This window comes from Antennarius striatus, chromosome 9 (assembly GCF_040054535.1).
Source record: "Antennarius striatus isolate MH-2024 chromosome 9, ASM4005453v1, whole genome shotgun sequence".
NCBI classification, from domain to species: domain Eukaryota; kingdom Metazoa; phylum Chordata; class Actinopteri; order Lophiiformes; family Antennariidae; genus Antennarius; species Antennarius striatus.
In genome coordinates this window covers 18567625-18588934 of record NC_090784.1, presented here as the reverse complement: position 1 = coordinate 18588934, position 21310 = coordinate 18567625, and the positions used below count along the sequence as shown (strand labels likewise).

The window sequence follows — 21310 nt, the reverse complement described above, 5'->3', positions numbered from 1 at the left end:
GTGTGTGTGTGTGTGTGTGTATGAGTGTGGGAGCATAAGAATGTGTTTGATAGCATGTCTTTGCTTTGAGGCCTTTTTTTCTCTTTCTACTGATCTGTGTCTAGTAGCATGTGTGTGTTTTCTTCCAAATGTTTGTTTCAGGTGTGCATCTGTGTGCGTGCAGTGTGTGCGTGTGTGTGTGTGTTTGTGTGTGAACATTCATGCGTGTTGTCCACTGGCATAAAAGGTTATGTGCTTTAGGTGTTAATTGGCTGAGGAGCTTCATTAATATTCTCCTTGCGAGCCTGCTCGTCAGGAACAGAGCCGGCAAACTGATGAGTGTGTGATTTTCCTCCAGAGAGAGAATGAAAAAGAGAATGAAAGAGAACTAGAAGGGAGAGAAAGAGTAACACGAGTGACTCCGGTCCAAAGACCTTCTGTAAGGTCAGGGTGAGAGAAGAGTAGAGCAAGGATATTATCGGCAAAAAGGCATCAGGGGTGAGCGGGGAGGTGGGAGTGAGACAAATGCGAATGGAGGGATCAGGAATGGCATAGTGAGAAAGAAAGGAAGAGAGGGAAAGAGATGTAATAAAAAGCCATAAAGGGTTCCATTGAGACACTGGGTGAAAGGAAAGATTATATCACACTAGGGAGAAATTTTCCCTTTGTTAAGCATTTGTGAATTGGTGGAATGGGGTCAAGCTGGTTGGCGGAGCACCCATCCCCAAGGGAAGTTGCAAATAACTGCTCAATTACATTCACCTATAATACAGTGTATGCTACAAAATTCTTACGTGTACAGATTAAACCATAGTAACCAACATCCTGCAGAGAAAAGTAAAACATCATATGTTGCAACCCTGACAGGTTGAAGGTACATCAATAATACAATCCCCACATTTACCTGGAGAGTAAAGAAAACGATGGTGAGTGCACACGTGAGCACGGTGGCGACCTCTCTTCAATGGTTACATACATCAGGGAACAAAGGAAAATTACACACATGCACAACACCAATGTTTGCACATGCACAAGGGGAACACAACAAAGAGAGACTGGCACATTTTACTGCAGCAGAGAAAACAGCAAGCAGAGTCGCAGCCTGTCACTGGGAGGTAGGATACCGCGACGATAATGAGTGTAACTCCCAGCAGGTAGCTGTGTAGCATGTGGCTCACAGCACACGGAGAAACACTCTGAGCTCCGACAGTATGTTCTTAACTTGGCAGGTAACACTGTTTGCATTTATCTTGCTGAATGCAGAATGACTGAGTTTAGCATTCTGTTGAGTCCCGATGGTGGAACCTTGCATGTTAAGCATAAAGTATGCCTGTAATGACTTCTCACACTTCAGCTGTGTATTTTTCTATTAATGCATGTGTGAGAAACACCAGGAACTACTTTAAAAGCCATGAATGCGTATAAAGAAAATATCTACCATTTTGAATTGATTGCTTGAGTACTTGATTCACATTTCATGGCCTTGTCTATGTCTCCTCAATCATTTACACTTGAACAATGTCTACTAATATAATATAATAAGCTGACTTGATTTATCTGCCAGATTTCCTATAAACAGTAATTGTAACAGTTTTTCCCTGTCATGAAAGTTTGAATTTTCTAACATAGCAACAAAAATGAAGTTGCTGTTGAACTCCACAGATTTTTATCCAGACCACAGTCTTATACTTATCTTTACCAACTACTATTTATTGCCTTCCAGCTACAAAATTTGACAATCTAGGTCAGGTTAAAGGGTGTACTCAGTCTTCAATAGAATACAATATATGCTTCTTTGAAAAGGTGCTTCTCTCTACCACATTGGTCTATTTCCCAACATCTCTTTGTAAAAGCAAAGAGTTTTATTCTTGTAAGTTTTGTTCAAGAGTGTTACAGCATATTACTCCACTTGTAGTAAAAGGAAAGACTCCCCAGATTTTGCAATGGAGACAAATTGCAAAACAGTCTCACTGTATGATAATGGCCCCAAGACAAAAACATTTGTAGTAGTTGTTGGGATAAAACCATGTGCATGTGAGAAAGGTGCAAAGTCCCATATTTGTTAAATGTCTGTTTGAATAAATTAAATACCGAGAATTAACCAAAGGAAGAGTGTTTGTATTTCGACTGGTTTATTCTACTACTCTAACACACCGACCATCAATTGGATTCTTCGTCTTCAGTTCTTTCAGTCTATCACTTGAGTCTTTTGTTCAAAAATGCATGCTCAGTACTTTGCCAGCCTTGAGAAGAATAAGCATAAATTGCACAGTTGATGCATGCTTAACGCATAATGGGATGAAGCTAATAATAGGATTTTTACAATGGCCACCACAGTGCCTCCATGTTTTCTGTCCCCTCTTGAAGACAAGTGAGAAGACAGCGCCAAGTCTGTCAGGAAGGGAGATGAATCTCCTGGTCTGCTGCAGACACATAGAGAAAGGTGAGGCAAAGCGGGGGGTATACTGTATGAAACATTGCCTGTTCATGCATTCACGGCCAAACCATAATATTTCAGACAGCCAGTAATTCAAAGCCTAACATCTGTTTTGTATTCTTATAAGCCTGTCATGATCCGAGCCATATCGACTTTTATTTATTTGTCAGACTCCACTGTCAACAGACGGCGTAAAATAAAGAAAATCAAAGCTTTCTAATCCTAAATTGTGCGAAGAAATACAGATGGTGTCGATCGAAACGCACCCGAGTGATTGGGTCATATTGATTATTTCATCCAGGAGCGTGAGGTGAGAAGGAAGTACCTTGAGCCACATCTCCAGAAAATGCAGTCACTGAGAGCATACGTAGATTGAGAAGCTGTGACTTTTTTAATTACAGTTCAGAGCAAATCCACTTGTATTAGCGAGTGCTTGGCTCTAGGCTACCTAAACACACCTTAGCCAGACAAACAAGACATCAGAAAAACATAGGAGAGCAGAGGACCGTGAAGGTGAATATACTGAGGCATGGGACCTGATTTTCTCCTTCTAAAAAAAAATCAAGTTTTCAGTATGTTCAACAATAGTTTCACAGATTTATGTTTTCTTTACACTTGAGAGAACCAAAAGAAGATTACTCAACCAGGACAGCTCAGATGATGCTCTCCTGTGAGCCATTTAACTTTCCAGGAGTCTGAGACTTTGGCGGTTCTATCAAACAAATATCATAAAAAATGAAAAAAATAACTATTTTTTAAATTTAGAATAAAAAATATATAAATCTGAATATCTGTTCTCTTGTTCACATTGAATCAGAGTGCTTCAGTACATGTCAGCTAACTTAACATTAATTTGTCTGTTTTTGTACACTTACTTACTGCAAATGTAGTTTTCAAACGCATTACCACTTTCATATCATGTACTCTAACTTACTAAGGATTTTGTGAATTTAAAGTAGTAGCAGCTTAGTGGCGATTAAAATAATGTTGCTATGCATTTTTTTATCAGTTTGTTAAACTGCACAGCCAATAACTCCAATAGCTGCAACTTTGATTTAATGTTAAATTCTATTCAGTATATTTTTTCTGCACATTTAGTAAAAAACACGTCAGTAAAGAAAGAATAAACAAGAATAAATATATGATTAACAATGCAAACAATGGCTTTTTTCATTACGGCTGGGAATTTTAGCTGTGCATGATATAAAAAAAAACACACAACTATATACAGATTTAATATTCTTGTAGAAATTAAAAACATTGTGGTTGTCACTACATTTTCATTACAAAATATAAAAGTTACGTATTATTTGTTTACTCATTTGTTTGTTAGTTTGTGCTACTCGAATGGGGAATAGTCCAATCTGAGTAGTTATTTTGGCAAATCGCTGGATCATAATATATTTTACAATACAATTAGTAAAATACATCATCTTTAAAACAACACGACACACAGAAATGTGAAAAATGGTATTTAGGAAAATGGTGTGTGAGCCACAAACTGAATAGCCAGAGTTTCAAAATGGCAGGAGAACAAGAATATGGTTACAGGAATATAATTTAAGACTGAACTGGTGAATAACCTTGACTGCATTGGCATGAAGTGCTTGGAGAGCTCTCACTGACCTGTATATAATTCAGGTTCAAAAGAATGGAGACATGGGAATTGATAATCTTCGAATGAGTGAATTCCCCTGTCCTCTGGGAGACGATCCTGCCCTGTTGGCCTTTGTCTCTTTCTGGTTTTACTGCAATGAATAACCTGAGAAAATACAGTCCAAGATTAAAGGTATGATAGAAATAAAAATCTGCTACTATATGAAGTGGTCATGAAGTCAGAGTTTAAGATCCTCATGTTGAATTAGTATCTAAGAGAGACAAGAGCAAATACATTAAATTGATTGAATATGGGACCTTTGAACACCAACCATTATGGAAGGTAACTGTAAGGCATAGACGGACAATATAATTCTAGCGATAGTATTAAATCCAAAAAAATAATTTTTCAATGTTACATCAATTAACCTTCGAGAAAGCCATCTGGTCATTCACTGGCAAAAAGAAGAAAAAAAAAAAAGCGCAATGGTAGAAGTCAAGTAAATCAGAGGACATGAAGATGGAAAGCCAGACACTAAATTCAACGGGCAAGAAGTGATTTATTCATAATTAGCACCAAACAATCTTTGTCATTACCCAAGAGGGAACAAACTAGACAGTTAACTTACCACAACAGCTGGATCTCAGTGACAAGGCAGCAGACACAGTCAGTAATATTGTAAGACAACACCAAAAACCTCAGCATGTTATGAGTAAAGAAGTAAAAATAAAAAGTTAAATTTACGATACCAGTGAATCATTAAAATATCACGGAAAAATTTGCGTGTTCATTAAATCTACCTGTTCCTAAAAATCTATTCAGACTCACCATAGGCAGGTTTAGAGGACTGCAGTCTGCTGCCTGTTGCTGTGAGGCAGTTATCCAACACTCCCAGCTGTTACTCTGGACATTATGAATGAAATCAATCCATAGTACATTTTGTCGATTAGTAAACTAACTGCCTTAATTTGGGTAACTTTCAATAGTTTGTGCCTAACTGTTACCGGCTGTTGCTGCGTTGGATTAATCCAGTTTCCAGCTTCAGTCTGTGTAAAGGTAGTTATAATAATGATAGTGCACAGACAGAGAAAATATACTTCAAATTACCATAGAATTTGCTTTTAACATGTCATCACCATCATTGAAAAAGATGTCCTGAGGTGACTTTACGATTTTGCATTTGGTTTTTCTCCTCTGGAAACGCAGCATCATTCAGTGTTTGAATTAAGGCTCGTATAGAATTTGGCTGTTCCAGGAATTTCTCACAATTCAGATTAATGTAACCACACTAATACTTTGAGGCTCACTTGGGTTCAAACACCCTTGGGGAGATGTTTGCTTGATTTATCTTTACCTTTCAGGAACACATGCCCTCCTTCACACTTTGCCAGCTAATAAACCCTCGAGCATCACGCCTACTCAGACGCATATACATGTTCCTGCAACATCACGCTCACACTCACGTACCAATATATTATCCGAACCCACTCGATTGCACCACCTCAAGGGAGACGTAAGAAATAAATTCGACACTTCCGCTTACCCAAGAAGCGCCTTAAGGACAAAGAGAAATTTAATCTTGGATAAGCCTCCTGATAGAATCTCTGTATTAGCCCTCTGCTGCTAGTTCACAGCTATCCCATCAACCCCTTACCTCCCACACCTTGGCCTGATTCCTTCGTGTCTCTCCTCTTCGATACCTCCTCCTCCTCTCCTATGGAAGGCCTACTCTCTGTGTTGTTTCTCTAAGACTTTCTCTCTTTTGTTCTTCATCTTTGGCTACACAGATATTTTTGCCCCCTTTTCAGTCACATACCCTTTGGCTCTCCCTCGTCTCCTCCTTTATGCTTCTACAGCCTCTTTCTATCCTTCCCACCTGCCTCCATCGCCCCATCTATTCCCAGTTGTGGTACACACTGTATAGAGTCATATTTCTGTTCTTTCTCCTTGTCAGAGCTCTTAAATACTATTGGTATTAAATGCTGGCACGACCTCCATAGCATACTGAAGCAGACAGGAATCCTTGTAAGGCTGTTTGAGTGCTTAATATTTTCAGCACGCCGCTGACTTAAGCCCCTTAAGTGCTTTGGCAACACTTATTCCATGGTGGCACCAATGAAGCCCATTAAAAGTTTGAGTTGGATAAGAGAGACAAGAGAGGGAGGGAAAAATGGGAGGATACGGGACGCAATTTACCATTACCTCCCTTCCTTCCGCACTCTGTGACAAAAACAAACACACCCATCAGGGGGCTGCCCACACAGGGACTTTGTAGAGACACAAGTACACAGAAATGCAAACACACGCACACTTGCCAACAGTGCAATGTTTGCAATCTGTTCTTCTTTTTGTCTTTAATTATGTCCTTTGTTGCACCATAAAACATTTTGTGGTGACCCTATTATGTTGAAAGCACTTGATAAATAAATGTGACTTCATTTGACTTGATAATGGGGAGTGGAATTATTCAAATTAAATGCATACAGATAAATACTGCTTTTGGCAAATTAGATCTCGCAGTTTATGATAAGTTGATTAAGAAACAAGTAGAGAAGCCATTGTAAAAGCAAAGCCGTTGCTTCTTGCAGCTTACGGGACAATGAATGTCATAGATGTGTGGAGTTGTGTAGTTAACTTCCACCATTGGCTTTGTATTACCAGTTTTATTGCCAATAGCAGTAAATTGGCAATGAGCATGAACAAAGAAGCTGCATTATGCATGATGTGTTCATGCAAAATATGATGTCAGGTTGGACTGTCTATTAGTAATGATTTCTCCCTCACCTTTTTATGGAGTTCACATCAGCGTAACTCACAAATCTGTCAGTCGTGTTTTATTTCTGCTTTACACTCATCTGCTTCAAATTCTAAAAAAATACTGCACAAAAACACACAGTTACGACACTTGTCAGCAGACAGCCGTGTGCATCCCTTCAGCCATAAAAATGGTCATTTAGCATAAAGAGACACTATGATCCTCTGTGTGTGCCTGCATGGGTAAATTAATGGGTATTAGATGGTGAAAGGGCCAAATGTACACTCTGCTTCAGTCCACACTGGACAGAAAAGCACATTCAGACACACACACACACACACACACACACACACACCGCCACTGTTGGTTGACCTGAAAAGCATCCATTGTCACTGCTTCCATCCACACACACACTCATCTTTAACCTTCACAAAATAGTATGCAAAATATTCAGACGCTGATCCCACACTGACACACACACACATTTGGAGGAAGAGGAGGGTAACTGGGGTTATATAAACAAGCAGAGGGAAGAAACGGATAGACAGCTGGAAGAAACTGACGACGGTACGACAGTCGGATTTTATCAGTTTTGAGAGATCAACAGGAAGGAAGTGAAGCAAAAGGAGGACCACTTGGTGGGAACTAACCAGCCTTTACAGACTGACTGCAGGAAATGCAGACAGAAAGGATGGAGGAAGGACACACAATTTAAGGAGATCAATTTGAACAAGTGAATAGATTTTGTTTCTGTCAGGCGGCTGCCAGGCTCCAGACCTGGCAGACCTGAATTATTTGTACACACCAAGACAGAGAAAGTTTCATCAGCCAGAAGACCGGTGAGGTCAGCGCGGGAGAGAACATTGGCGATGATCCGCATCCAGCTTCCTGAGATGTGTCAGGGCCGTTGCTGTTAGAGTGCGTTGTTTATTCCCCGCCACGGAGAAGGAGAGAGAGTGGGCAGTGTTTCATAATCTAAGGATGATGGCCACATTTTAGTCCATCAAACAGGGCTTAGCGAAGGGTGCGTCGCAGCTCATCACGCTTTGTCTCTGCTGCAGATACACACACACACACGCACACTCTTACTAATAAACACACATATTAAACATGCATGATTACACAGACTAAATGCACCTTACACTCTTGGAAACCAATGATGCACAGTCCTTCCGATCAGTAGAAGTCTGACCGGGCCTTAAGCACAGTAGGTATTGAGATTAGCATGTAACACCGACTGCACCCAGTGGAACATGCTGGATGAGAGGTGCTGTGCGATTACAGCGTCTGATAGCCTGTGATTATTCTGTGGAGTAAGAAATTACCATGTGAGATCTCTGTTCATTTAGACATCAGGGTATACGTGATATATGTGCACAGAAACAGCTCTAGCATTCATGCGAATAATAGCAGATACCTTGCAAGAATTATGTCTCAAGTCTCGGGGGTAAAATCCCACATTGAAAAGTGTAATATCTGAAACAAAAGCGTTTGACTGCAGTTTGCACAACCCTTCACTTGTTGTGCTGAACAGGGCAAGCACTTCCACTCCACCTTTATAGAGCAGCACTCAAGCTCAATGGATTTTATTTAACCTTAGCTATCTCCAGATGAGTTGTAAGATATTGTCTCTAACTCTCCAGAGGCCTGGCCTGGATTGGCTATAGCTCAGAGAAGCATTGACTCCTGCCTGTTGATTTGTTGGGAGAAAAAAGCAGAAAGGGTCAGATGCGACGATGTAGGTGGCTCTTTTTCAAAAGTAAGCATTCAGTCAATGTCAGCGAAGTGGAAACTTGACTTGCTCTGGAGGAGAGTTTCCCAACCTGTGTCTGATTGGAATATAGTATTATTGATGTGCTCCGTTCTCTGGAGCAGGGTGGTTTGACCTACAGAAGACAAGCAGTCTGTTGTTGTGGTTAATTGCGTGGCTGATTGTTAGGGTGCCTGGCACTCAGAGCCTAACTCTGACTTTGACACCACAGTGGTCGCTTGGTAAGGTGCTAATTAAGTTATCCCTTGTTTGGTTAATTGCGTAGCTGCCATTGCTAAATTCACTTGCTGGTAAATAACACAGTATTGTAGGTCAGCGTCAGTGACTTTTTGTATTGGTTTTTTCTCGTTTATTGATCTGACAGTCTTGGGTTAGGGTCTCAGGAGGCTCTGAACACTGGTGGAAAGTAGCTAGCCTGACAATGTTGTGTAGCTTTTCATAGATGGCACTGAGTTCTTGTACGTCTTTGTAGCAGCAGCAGCATTTCGACCCTGTATGGATTTAAAAGAGCGCAAGTTCTTTCCAAGGGGCACATGGTGCTTAATTCCATAAGGAAACTTTTTTGCTGCCATTAGGGCACTTCTGTCTACACAGTGAAATAGTGTTGTTAACAGTGTCGAAAGTTGCACGTCCGTTGCTTGCAAAACTTCTGTCTTTGCTATCCCTGGCTGCTATTTAGCTCTGTGTGATTGGGCAACCGAAGTAGTTCCTTTGCATTTCTTGTAATGCATTATTACAAATAAGATTCCTTTTTTTAAGCATTCTTTTCAAAAAAGCGGTTTCTGTTTGCCTGCGGTGAAGTAAAGCTGAGCAACTATTGTGCGCACGTGCCTGCGGCATTGCAGTAAAGAACAAATTGGTGTGTGTTTGTGCGTGTATAGACTAGTGTGTTTGTAGTGGTACAGACAGGGTCACAGAGGAGCCATTGATCAAACGTGCACATCCACACACTCAACGTCACGCACACTTTCGCTCATATACACACAGAGCTTCTCAATACACAATGAGGCCTGTCCACAACTCTGTCCTCTACTGCCTCCTCCCTGCCCCCTTCTCACTGGTCCTACGAAGCCTGGTCCTGGTCCTGGTCCTGCTCTGCATCGCCCGTAAGTTGCTACACATCGACATTCACATGTAAAACCAAACAGAAGTACACATCACATGATACAAGGAGATTCAGGAGTCATTAAACTCCAAAATGTAGCGAGTCAAGGTAACAAGTAAATCTGCAATTTTATAGTCAAGATGTGAGAATCTAATAAAAAGGTCCTTGTTCTTTTGATTTCATCATCTTTCATATCTACCTCTCTTGGATGCATTTAGTTTCCTGTGTTGTATGAAATGAGTACATAATTTTGAATGTGATACTAATTGGTGTAAATTGATACAAAGGCAGTGCTGTGCAAAGCACATGTCCAAGGGAGGAAGAGTCTGCTAAAGAATGGTGAAATGAGAGCTTGAGATGAATTGTTCAAAATGCTTGTAATTAAGTTGGAGTTGGTAATTATGATAAGGACTACTGAGAATATGAAAGCAGGAGTGTATGCCCAGGAGGTGAAAAGTAAAGGAGTGTGAGAGACTAGATGGGGAAAGAGAGGAAGACCGTGGACAGACGGTTGGAAAGGTTTTAAGGGAAATGGTCGCGAATTAAAACGGAAAGATACAAGAGAGTATCTTGGCTTTCCTCTGAAGAGCCTAATAAAAGAAAGTTGGACCCCAGAGTGGGAGAGATATGGCTAGCCAAATGGAGAAGTTGTCGACTCGAAAAAGAATGAGAGGGCGTGCTGTGAGAGAGACCTTGTTTTTTTTATTTTTTTGTGGAAAGACCGACTGACAGAAGGAAAGAAGAACGTTGCCAGAGAGAAACTATACTGTATGCGAAGGAGGGAGGGAGAGCAGCAGAGGCAGAAAAAGAAACACAGTGAGACAGAGATGGAGAACAACACAGCCTCTGTGTGTGTGTGTGTGTGTGTGTGTGTGTGTGTGTGTGTGTGTGTGTGTGTGTGTGTGTGTGCCGTAAAGAAAGAGACATAGGGAAGGGGTACAACGATAAAAACAAGAGACAAGGCCTCAGAAAAGAGCTGCATGAGGTCGACATTTGTGGCCAGAAGTCACAAGATTGACTGAACACAAGGCACCGAAGTAATCTATTAACTCTGGCAGGATCAGTGGCAGAGATGCTATGTGTGCTATTAATACCTCCTGTCACTGTTTCTTTATTATTATGGGAAATATTATTTTGCCACTGCTAATTTGGCAAACAAGTACTGTGATGACGGTTTGCGCAGCACCTTCTCCACAGTGTTGCTTAAATGTGTTTTATTTTTTTTGCATGTGAAATAAGGTTTTTTTTTTGTGGTATGGTGAAAGGGGTTGTTGGGTGAGGGAGGGGGGGGGGGTAATGGAGGGAGTGATGGAACAGAGAAAGAATGAGTTTGTGTCTTGGCAGTCGCTATGGTTATGCAGTTCTTGCCAGTAGGGCGGTTTTGTGTCGGGCCATGAATCCGCACAGACATATACTCTCTCGTACGCTATTTTACACAAGCACGATTTAATTGCATGCACACTCCCATACATTCCGTTTGTCCCACATGGCCATTCAACGGCGTCGCCCTCACGGATACACGCCAGAGGAAAATGCGGCCGTGTGGCAGATTTTGAAGGGGTGTTAAGACAAGTGCTTTTGGCTGTGGTGAATCTCTAGTGTGGTAGCTGTCGCGTAAAAGCCCTGTAAATTTCCTCTAAGCCGCTGGCCTGTGTTTGGCGACCATTGTGGTAGGGTTGTTGGGACTGTGACAGACCCCGGCTATAAAACGCTGCACAGCTGATAGCGCTAACCAGCTTTAAATGGAGGTTTGTGAGGAGTAAGAAGGGGCGAACAAATGAACAGAAAGAGTAATGGGATGGGTGGACAAGAACAGAGGGGGAACACCAAGGGGGATGCAATATGGTGGAAAAAGAACAAAGACAGGATGGAGAGGTATAAGAGGCAAGTTGTATTCTCTGAAGGCCCAGAGAGACATGAGACATGAAGGTCAAAAAGGAGAGCGGCAGGAAAAAGAATGGGAGGAGATAAATTTGAAGTGGTGGAGGTGATGATAGCGGATTTGAAGATGAAGAAATAGAGACCGTGTGAGAAAAACAGGGTGTGAAAAATAAGAATACATGAAAGTCAGTAATTCTAATGAAGGAAAATATTATGCTGATTACTATTGCAGTGCTAGCAGAACTCTTGTGGATAGTGAAAGAGTTGGGGGGGGGGAATGGTTTGATGTTCTTGACAAGGAGAGAGAACGATTAAAGACAGAAAGAAAAACAAAATGGAGAGACATACAAAGTTGAATGAAGGCCGAACCAAATAACCGGCAATTAAAAGAAGCAAAAGTGTGGTGAAGAAGATGAAAGAGGGAGGAAAAAGGAAATATTCTCTTTCCTTCTCATTTGTCTTATCCGCTTGTCCCATTCCCACCTCTGTTTTCTCTCTGTCTTTCCTTTTCTCCCACTCTTCCGGCATGCTATAAAAACAGCACGATTATGCTGCAGACTTGAGCTGCAGAACAAATCACATTTAGCAAAAGAGTGTGGAGATGGAACCAGCAGAGAGGCAGGAAAAGATTCCCACTGTGTCACAAAAAGGAAAAGAAAGAGAGGGAGAGAGAGAGAGAGATCGCAAAGGGAATGAAAACCTCTTGCAGCTTGGAAGGAAACTATTGCAATGGGGGGGGGGTGCATGAAGAAAGGGGGAGGGGTACATGAAGAAAGGAGAAGAAGGACAGAAGTTAAGAGTAGGCAGCTAATAGGAGAGATAGAAAGAGTTGCAATGATTCTCCTGGGGCCCAAGAGAGAAGGGATGGAGATGAGAGATCTTTAGAATGATGAAAGATAAGGGAGAGGAGAAGGAAGAGGATGAGAAGAAAGGAGAATGAAGTGGTGGAGGGAGAATGTGGGGAGGAAAGAGACGGCAGGTGATGGATGGAGAGACTGCAGGTTTAAATGCGAGTACAGAAGAGATGGTAAGAATTAGATTAGACGTGAAGGCAGCAGGGCCACGTATGAGTTTTGTACTAAGTATGGTGGTGGAGAAGGTGGAGGTAATGGACAACAGGAGAAAGCAACATAATGAAAGTAATGAGAGAGACTAGAGCAAGATTTGTAAAGGATTATGTATTATTTATAGAGGAAGCATCTTTCCTTTTCTTTGCACTGGATGTGATTGGCAGAGTTTTGGCTCCCTGGGAGAGATGAAGTGATAATTTTAGACGGGAAAGAGAAAGGAGGGAGAGGGAATGGGGGAGACTTGTAAGTCTGCAGAGGGATGTATAGAGGAGAATCTCAAAGTCAGCTATTTCATAGATTTGGCATATACTGCAAAACTCTATGATTAACCTGGAGCAAGTGTGAGTACAAACATATGTACACGGTCGCACAAACATTGCAAACTTAGTTTGCATAAATACCGTGGAAACCGGCTCGCCTCGCAGACTCTTGGGATGATGGGGGGAAAAATATACATCCAGATGGGAAGAGATGGAGAAGCTGCCAACGGTCGACCCCAGAAGAGTGGAAACTATGAGCTCCGGTTATTGTTTTAATTAAAGCAGCAATAACATAAGGGGCAGTGCATTGTAGTCCGCTGCATCGATTCCCTTGTAAATCCGTGGCCAGCATGTAAAGAAAACACAAGCTCTTGGCCCCCGTCCAATTGAAAGATAATGAATAGGGAGATGGTGACTGCGCTGCTTCAAAGATGCTTGGGGGGGGGGGGTTTGTGTGGGGCAAATGGAGACAGCTCATCTCTTACTCTGATTTTTTTTTTTTCTCCTCCTGTCTTTACTTTTTCTTCGTTCACATGGACACGGAGAGAGAGAAATAAGTTGAGAGTGAAATGGAGGGAGAGGGGCACAGCGAGGCGGTAATTCAGCCGGCTAACCCCGCACCAGTGAGGCAGTTTCTAGAATTTATCGTGACCAAGGGTGAGCCAGCAGTCCACCTGGCTGCCTCCCAAATCCCCCTCTTTTTCTTTCTCCACACCTTCCTTCATTCCCTTCCCTCTGTCCCTTTATCCCCTGCCTCCTGCAGCTTATAACTCAACCCCATTGCGGGACCATTAGGAGGGGCCCCTGAACAGCCTTGTCTTATGAATTTGTACGTCTATTATTTATTTATTTGTTTATGTATTTTGAAATGATGGCCCTTCCTGGAAGCTCTATTGCTGCAGTAAATAAAGACTCCTGGTTTTTTTTTTTTTTTTTCCTGGGGCCCTGACAGTGAGGGTAGAGGCATTTCAAATGACGGGAAGCATCAATTCACTGCTGTGAAATACTGCCCCCGCTTGGCTGGAGAGGGAAGTGATTGCTTTTGTTCGCCTTCTCCACTTAATTTATCCATTGATTCTTGCCATCAGTGCCCTGCCATAGTATCGATTGCCCTTCAGCATTTTGTCTTAATATGATGTGCTTGTGCGGTTCTTTTATTATGGGCCCTTTGTAATGGGGTCAGATTAGTACCACTGTCACAGTTGCTTCCCCCTGACTCCTCCTCATCCCTTTGCTGTCTACTGTATATTCTGGTGATCAGACGCATAGACTAATGGCCTTGATGTAAGGCCTGTAAAAACCCACAGTCAAACTAAAGTGCGGGACCCAGCTGTGTTATGAGCGGGGGTGGTAGAATATGCGTCATGTCGTATATTTTGTCCAGCCCCTGCCAGCTGTATTATTATACCCAAATCATCACTTCCGAGCTCCCCGCTGTCATTTGGTTGGAGCCCTCACTCCCCCACCGTCTCATCCTCTGTTCTCTCTGCCCAGGATTGATCACCCACCAGAAGCCAGCAGGTGTTTCTGGGTGGTGTCTCTCAGCAGGAGACAGCGGATGCAAGTCGTTTCGCTCCGCAATTGGAGTTAACACTTATTTATTTTTATTTTTCTTTGCCAGTTTTGTTTCTGCTTCGCTGCCATAGCACTGTATCTAATTTCCTTTCAAGAGGTGACAGCTGTCAGGAGAAGTGGGTGTTCAAACGGACAGCTAATTAGTTTCCACGTTCCCCTCCCCCAGGAGCAAACTTTTAACCATTTTCTTTGACTGTATGTAGTCGCTGTCTTTCTGGAGGCCCCTTTTTGCTCTGTTGTTTTAGAGGGGTCACTAATCACACAAAGACACCACATAGCCTTTGTCCGTATGCACAGAAGCACTATTACAATTATCACTATTTAAAACAATGGCAGCCTAGGCTGGTTGCCATGGTGATGAGTAATAACAGCCATTAGAAAAATAATTGGGATGATGGTGGCAGACCCCTATGCCCCTGACATGAATCACAATATTGATGCAGAGAATGGGAACAATAATGACTACAATTAGTGGTAATTGTCCAAAGGGAAAAAAGAACTATGTTTCAATGAGTCTTAGAGTCCCCTTTGCCTTAATTCCCTCTTGGGGTTTTTTTTTTTTGGTCCTCAGTTCAATATCCATTGTGTCTCTCTCTTCCCCCGATGTGATGAATATGAAGGCTGTGAGTATTTCATTAAAAGAGATTAAAATCGAGCAGAGAATTAAATTTGGATGAAGTTGTCAGAATTGGATGATGTCAAAGACACTTAATTGGAATATGTTAACCACTCCAACTCCAACACAATGGACATGCCCGCTTTCTGTGCTCCTACATGCACACTGGTACACTGAAACCTACCAGGGGCTCGGCCGTAAAGAGGTGTAGATGTTTACACTATAGATGTTTATAGCAGTCCATATCTGTTTGTCTAGCACCAGTTTCTTTCCTCAAAGTGAGTTTTACACAGGTGCCGCCAGAGATCCTTTAGTGAAGTTATATAGGCCTACGGAGCCACCATCTTCATCGGCCCACTTTATTACCGAATTCATCATTATGCATCGATATTGATGTCATTCATTCTCTGAATCTTACCCACAGCCAACGCTTTACCAGGGAGTGGGGAAAAACAATTGGGAATAGAAGCTGATAAATACTAGTTTGGGTAAGCCATCAAGCTGGTCCTCTCCTCCAGGCAATCACAATCCACTCCTGGCTTGAGCTTGGTGGCTAATTGTGCATAAATCGTTTGAATTCAAATGGCAGATTTCATTGTCCGTTCTGTTCACTGTGAGATTTGATTCAGCTAGGGTCAACAGCCTGACCCGCAAAACGTTGAAGCGCACCAATCAGAACGTAATCAACCTCGCCATTACTGACTCTTGGGCTGCCGGTGACATCAAAGCAGCTGCTTGAGATTTATCAGCCTCTTCACTGAAAATATGTAATGAGACAAGTTGGTTTGTGAAATGATGCAAAAGTTTCTCGTTCCCGTGTGTGTGTGTGTGTGTGTGTGTGTGTGTGTGTATATGCATCTTCATTTGTGAGCACATGCAGGTTTGTGCGACTCCCCCCTCCATTTTCAAATGCCCACAATAAGAGCCATAATAACAGGATAATGGAGGGTAATCTATTGCTTTAGCTTGCACCTGGATGAGAAATGGCATTCAGAATGAGTTACAGAAAGTGCATTCGAGGCTGTCGGCATCGTCTCACTGCTTCAGCCAGCTTTTTGGCTCCCGGTTGATCACAGACTCCACCATAAGAATGCACTTTAGACTATTACGTGCAGGTGGCTCACTTCATGTGTTTGTGCTTGTTTGTGACTACATTCAAGACCAACAGCCACTTAGAGATTAAATGAGGCATTAGTAATTCAAATGCGTGAGTTGATGCATTCTGGTAGACCAGCCAGAGGGAACCGACCTTTTCATATGTCCACATGTGTTTGTGCACATAAAATGATGAATTGAAATAAGCTTATCATTAGCATCCCTGTTGTTGATAATGACCCTCTTACTAATTTAATTCTAATGACTTTGTTTTTTTTTGTCAAACTCACCTCCATCTTTCAGTCTCCTCTTAGCTTCTCATCCATTTCTCTCTAGTTTTTCAATGCAATGAGCAGTGAGTAAATGAAGGATGCATAATTAGTACCTTAATAGCAAAGGTTATATCAATGTAGGTGCAAATTTTAAACTTGTTTGTATTTTCACCGTTTCGACCTTTATCCTTGTTTTGTTTTTTGTTTTTTTCCTTCTCGGTCTTCCACCTTCTGTTTCAGAATATTAACCTTCATCTTTTTCTCCTTCAGCCCGTTGTCAGGCGGTGCAGGCGGAGAATGTGACGGTTTTGGAGGGAGGTACTGCCCAGATCTCCTGCCGTCTGCAGAACTACGATGGATCAATCGTGGTCATCCAGAATCCCCGCCGGCAGACCCTCTTCTTCAATGGCACACGAGGTTTGTGTATATGTGTGTGTCTGTGTGTGTGTGTCTGTGTGTGCATGCACGCATCTCTGCAAAAAAAATTTCATCAATGCATTTGCCCCCAGTGACATCAGAAACCAGGTTTTTAAACACATTAGCAATGACTCACCAACTCTTCCACTTTACATTTTTCATTTTACAAATGTCCCGAAAATGCCTTTGAAGCTGTTCCACATTAGAAAGTCAGATAAACCCGTGAGTTAATTTAGGAGTCGGTGTTTTTCTCTGCCCTAACGGTACAACTGCTTTAACTGTTTTAAAAGCATAGTTCATAACTCCCTGCATAATCAGCTGTTAACCCCTATGATGAGAACAGAACTGAGTACAGTTCCTCATTAGTGTATGGCCTTGGCAATCTCGCGTGTTCTGCAGTTATATGGTAAATTCTCATTGTAACCAATATTATAACAAAGGCAGAGTTCACAGAGGGCTTCAGGGGAGGAAAACACTACAAAGATTTTCTTACCTAATTAAGGGCAAAAGCTGCCACCTTAGCCACATTTTCTGCTAGTGCTGCTTGAAAACCTCCTGGCAAAAGAACAATGATCAATGATGTTAAACTTTGCCTTTGAAATATGAGTAGAGGGGCTTAATTGAACCAAAATGTTGTGCAAAAAATAGTCTTTTATACCTAAAATAATCTATAGAATAACTTTGGTAAGGGTTCACCTCAGCCTGAAGGCATGGTGTCAAAATTTAGTTTAACTCTTGTGTCTGAACTAAGGGCAACATTGAGAATGCTGACCATTTTAACAAGTTTAACAACATGACAAAAATGAAAATGTATCATGCTGGTGCAACTTCACCCTTCCTTGATTCCCAGCATGGCTCAAATAATTCCAAAATAATTTTATGAAAGTGTTGTATATTAATAACGATGCTCTCAGAGACATTAGCCATAATGATGACCCCAGGTGGCTCCATAGGATATCCAGTTTCCAGTGTCTATGACATCACCTCAACATCCCACGCGTTCATCAGAGCAGCCAGATAAACTGGTAAAAGTCTTTATTCTTTAACAATTTTTGGTCTCTTTTCTGTTTACACGTTGTTTTTTGCGTATTTGTACATGATAGTGATATAGTTTGACCAGTAATTCCTCATTGTAAGACAGGAACACAGCATTGTTCACTGGCAAAAAAGAAAAAGAAAAAAGAAAGCCTTGTGTAGTCAATTGTAAACCTTAAATCCTCCTTGAAACGACTCCCTCTCGCCGCTCAACTGAGCTCGAACTCCTCCACAGTGTCTTTTAGATCTACATCTCGAGATTTGATCCTCTGATTGGTCACTCTTTTAGTCTCCGACATGCTGCTCCAACAATGGTTATGTCAGTTATGATCCTGATAAGGATTGCTCTGCTGTTGTAATGGGGTGACAGGTGCTCATTTCTCCATCTTAAATAAGACTCTCGCTGGGTCTTACTTAACTCAAGCTGCATGGTGCTGATGGGATGCTAATGGGATACTCATACTCTCATTCTATTGTCTCATCTCCCTCTACCACAGCTATTGTAGGCCTCGAAAGTCCTTTATTGCAATTCAATTAATTTTAATATGAGTATCATATGGCTGAAATTTTAGATGAAAATGTTAACAATTTTTTATATTCATATCATGGCTTTGAGCTTGTGGTAAAGAACTTTAACTGCCAGGGCTGAAACTACATAGTAAGGCAATATATCTGTTGTTAAAGGACTGGCTTATGGAAGTAAGAAAATTACTGCTTGCCATATTCGAAACTGATTTTTATTAGTTAAACTAATCCTCTGTGTGATAAAGAGGAATTAAAATGACATTTCAAATCATATTACCTTCATAGCATTAGCCTATAAACCGTGGTAAAACTACTTAAGAACTGCAGTTATTAACTGCAGAGAAATACCTCATAAGTCAAAGGCACATTTCGTGTTTGCAAATATACAACATGATATTTCTGTCTCTGAAAGTTTGCACTTGAACACATTCCCTAATTTTCCCTAATCATTACAACCTTGAGTAGTTAATAATGCTCAATCAACAATCAAGACTCCCACATTCCTCTGGGGAACAGCCTCCGTCATTGCAGTGGGCACCGAGGCTTTTCAGAAAAGGATTCTGAGATTAGATTCTGAAGACAAAAACAGCCACTTTCTTTGTTCACCGGTACAAAATTGAAATGCTCTTGTTCGGTACACTTTTTTCCCCTCACTTGTCACCTCCATCACGGAGCAACCGTAATTAGGTAGTTGAGGTCGCTGCTTTGGGAAGGTTTGCTTTCAACTTTCCCCCACCCCTCGAATCCAGCAGATCAGCATTACCAGCAAGTTCCATTAAGTATTAAAACACAGCCGACCGCCAGCTACCCCGTGAGACTTGAACTAGTGCCCTTCAGAAAGCATGATGAAGCCCGGTCGGAGGGAGAGTGAGGAACACGAGTGAATGCATAGAAGAGAAAATGACAAAAGATGAGGGACAATGAGACTATCGGACTCAGCAGGAGAGAGAGAGAGAGAGGGACTGCTAGAGATCCTGGGGTGCAATCCAAAGGTTACGCAGGGTATAAAGTTTAGATGGTTTCCCATAACTAATTTGGCTGGCGTAGGCACTGGAAAGTCTCGTTAGGGGACACTTTTTAGTAGCGTAAATTACATCTCACTCCAGCTCTCTTCACCTCCACATTTGCTGTAGGACTCTTCCACTTCTGCCTATCGCCCATCTGCCACCCAGATATCAGAGCGACAAACTGAGGCCCGTTTGTGCCGTGCCGTTCCGCTCTAACTGCGGTAAAGAGCCGCTACGAATTCAGCCGCCTGTTTCACAAGTGAGCTACCAGTCAGGGGTGTGTTTTATGACATTGTGGGGACTGATAGTCTTAATAGAGTGGTGAAGCTAACAATAAAAGACCCTTTCTCCTCATCGGTTCATATCTCTTTTTGTCTGCTGCTGCCAACTCTCCTCGGCATGCAGATGAGAAAGGACAATAAAGGTGAACTTGGACTTGAGCAGAAGTCTGACATTTAGTTGCCATTTAGTGCAAAGAGGGAGTAAAAGATTTGTGAGGGGGGTTGGTAACTCTCCCTAACTATGCCCTTGCTGCCATCCGATGGAGGGGAAATATGGGGGGTGGGGTTGAGAGATTAGTGTGGTGTACTTCCAGGGAAAGTGGACTAACTCCATCGCCACTCTCGCTCGGCTCCCCTGGGATTCATGTCCCTATCTATATTATTTTTTCTCGCCTGCCACATTATTTAGTGCTATTAGACTTCTTCTATCATTCTGTCTTCCTCTCTTTCTCTCACACACACATTCACATGCACAGGCAAAGCCAATGTCCATAGTGTGCGTGTCCATGTTATGATGAATAATGCTGCAAAATGGCTGGTTGTTAGATCACTGAAGAGTCTGCTGTGAAGCAAAGCCAACACAAAGGAGTGTATAAAACCACTGAATAAAGTAGAGATGGAGGGCGAAGGAGGGGTTTCACCGTGAAGTCGATACAAAATGAGTCCCAAATGAGATTCAATGGTCATCGAGCCACTGTCGCACACAGACTGTTATTAGTGTTATGTGTTATTATCGTACTTTTCTTACCATCGATCCTACGCTCCCTTCAGAAACAAGAGGAAAATTGTTGCATGTTCACTCCTTCTTCTCCTCCCAAGTGGAACACCTTATTTTATTCCACCTGTTTAAATCCTCTAATGTGACTCATCATCCAAGGTGGAGGATTTTCTGTAGAATTTAACATTTTTTAAAAAAAACCCCAATGCTTTTGTCTTCTGAGCTCATGTACCGTTGCCTGCTTATGTGGACAGTCCTATTTTTATCTCTCACTGAATCAAAAGGGCAGAAAGACTCAATTTAATAGCGTTTCAGAAATAATTTCCTGTTGTGCAATCGGATTTATTTGCATAGCGCGTTCAAAGAGATACAGAGGGCCTCACAGCAAAGAGAACAATAATGATTAAAGCCTAATAAGTTGAACAACAAAAATGCCAGACGCTGATTAGAATACAGAGGAATAAAGCAACCAGTTACAAAGCAAATGAATTAATAGATTTGTAGTTTAGGATATTCCAATCAACGTTGGGGAAAATGAACAACGCTTGGCTTTAGAACTGCAAATGATAGAACTGAGACATTTGTTATGTTCTGTCAATCCACAGCCTGGAGCCTCTCTATCAAGACGAACTCTCTCCGAGCTTTTGATATCACGTAGAGTTTCACATTTAGCAACGCTATCAATTCCAGAGCAGAAAATCGTCTGGAGTGTTGTCACAGCCACTATTTTTAATGTGTCTGACAATTTTTCCTCGGCAGAGCTGTCCAAGGGAGCGACATCACAAATTATAAGGTGTTGAAAACTCTATCTACTTCCAAACCATGGGAGATGGTGCTGCCTGTGTTGTGATAGCAGACTATCTTGGGGCTCTAAGTGTCAAAATACTAAATTAAAAACAGCCCTTGATTCTCTT

At 41.8% G+C, this 21310-nt stretch overlaps 1 protein-coding gene across 5 annotated transcripts in view; it reads left to right on the top strand.

The window, feature by feature from the left end:
- cadm4 (cell adhesion molecule 4) overlaps positions 1 to 21310 on the top strand; it is a 142080-nt gene that overhangs the window by 98665 nt on the left and 22105 nt on the right. For 4 of the 5 annotated variants that reach the window (XM_068324232.1, XM_068324233.1, XM_068324229.1 and 1 more), the window contains exons 1-2: positions 7327 to 9645; positions 16684 to 16830. In XM_068324232.1, the coding sequence (XP_068180333.1) occupies positions 9543 to 9645; positions 16684 to 16830 (250 nt within the window). In that variant the 5' untranslated portion in view covers positions 7327 to 9542. Of the gene's footprint in view, positions 1 to 7326; positions 9646 to 16683; positions 16831 to 21310 lie in introns of those variants that run through there. The other variant, XM_068324230.1, reaches the window with a different exon arrangement.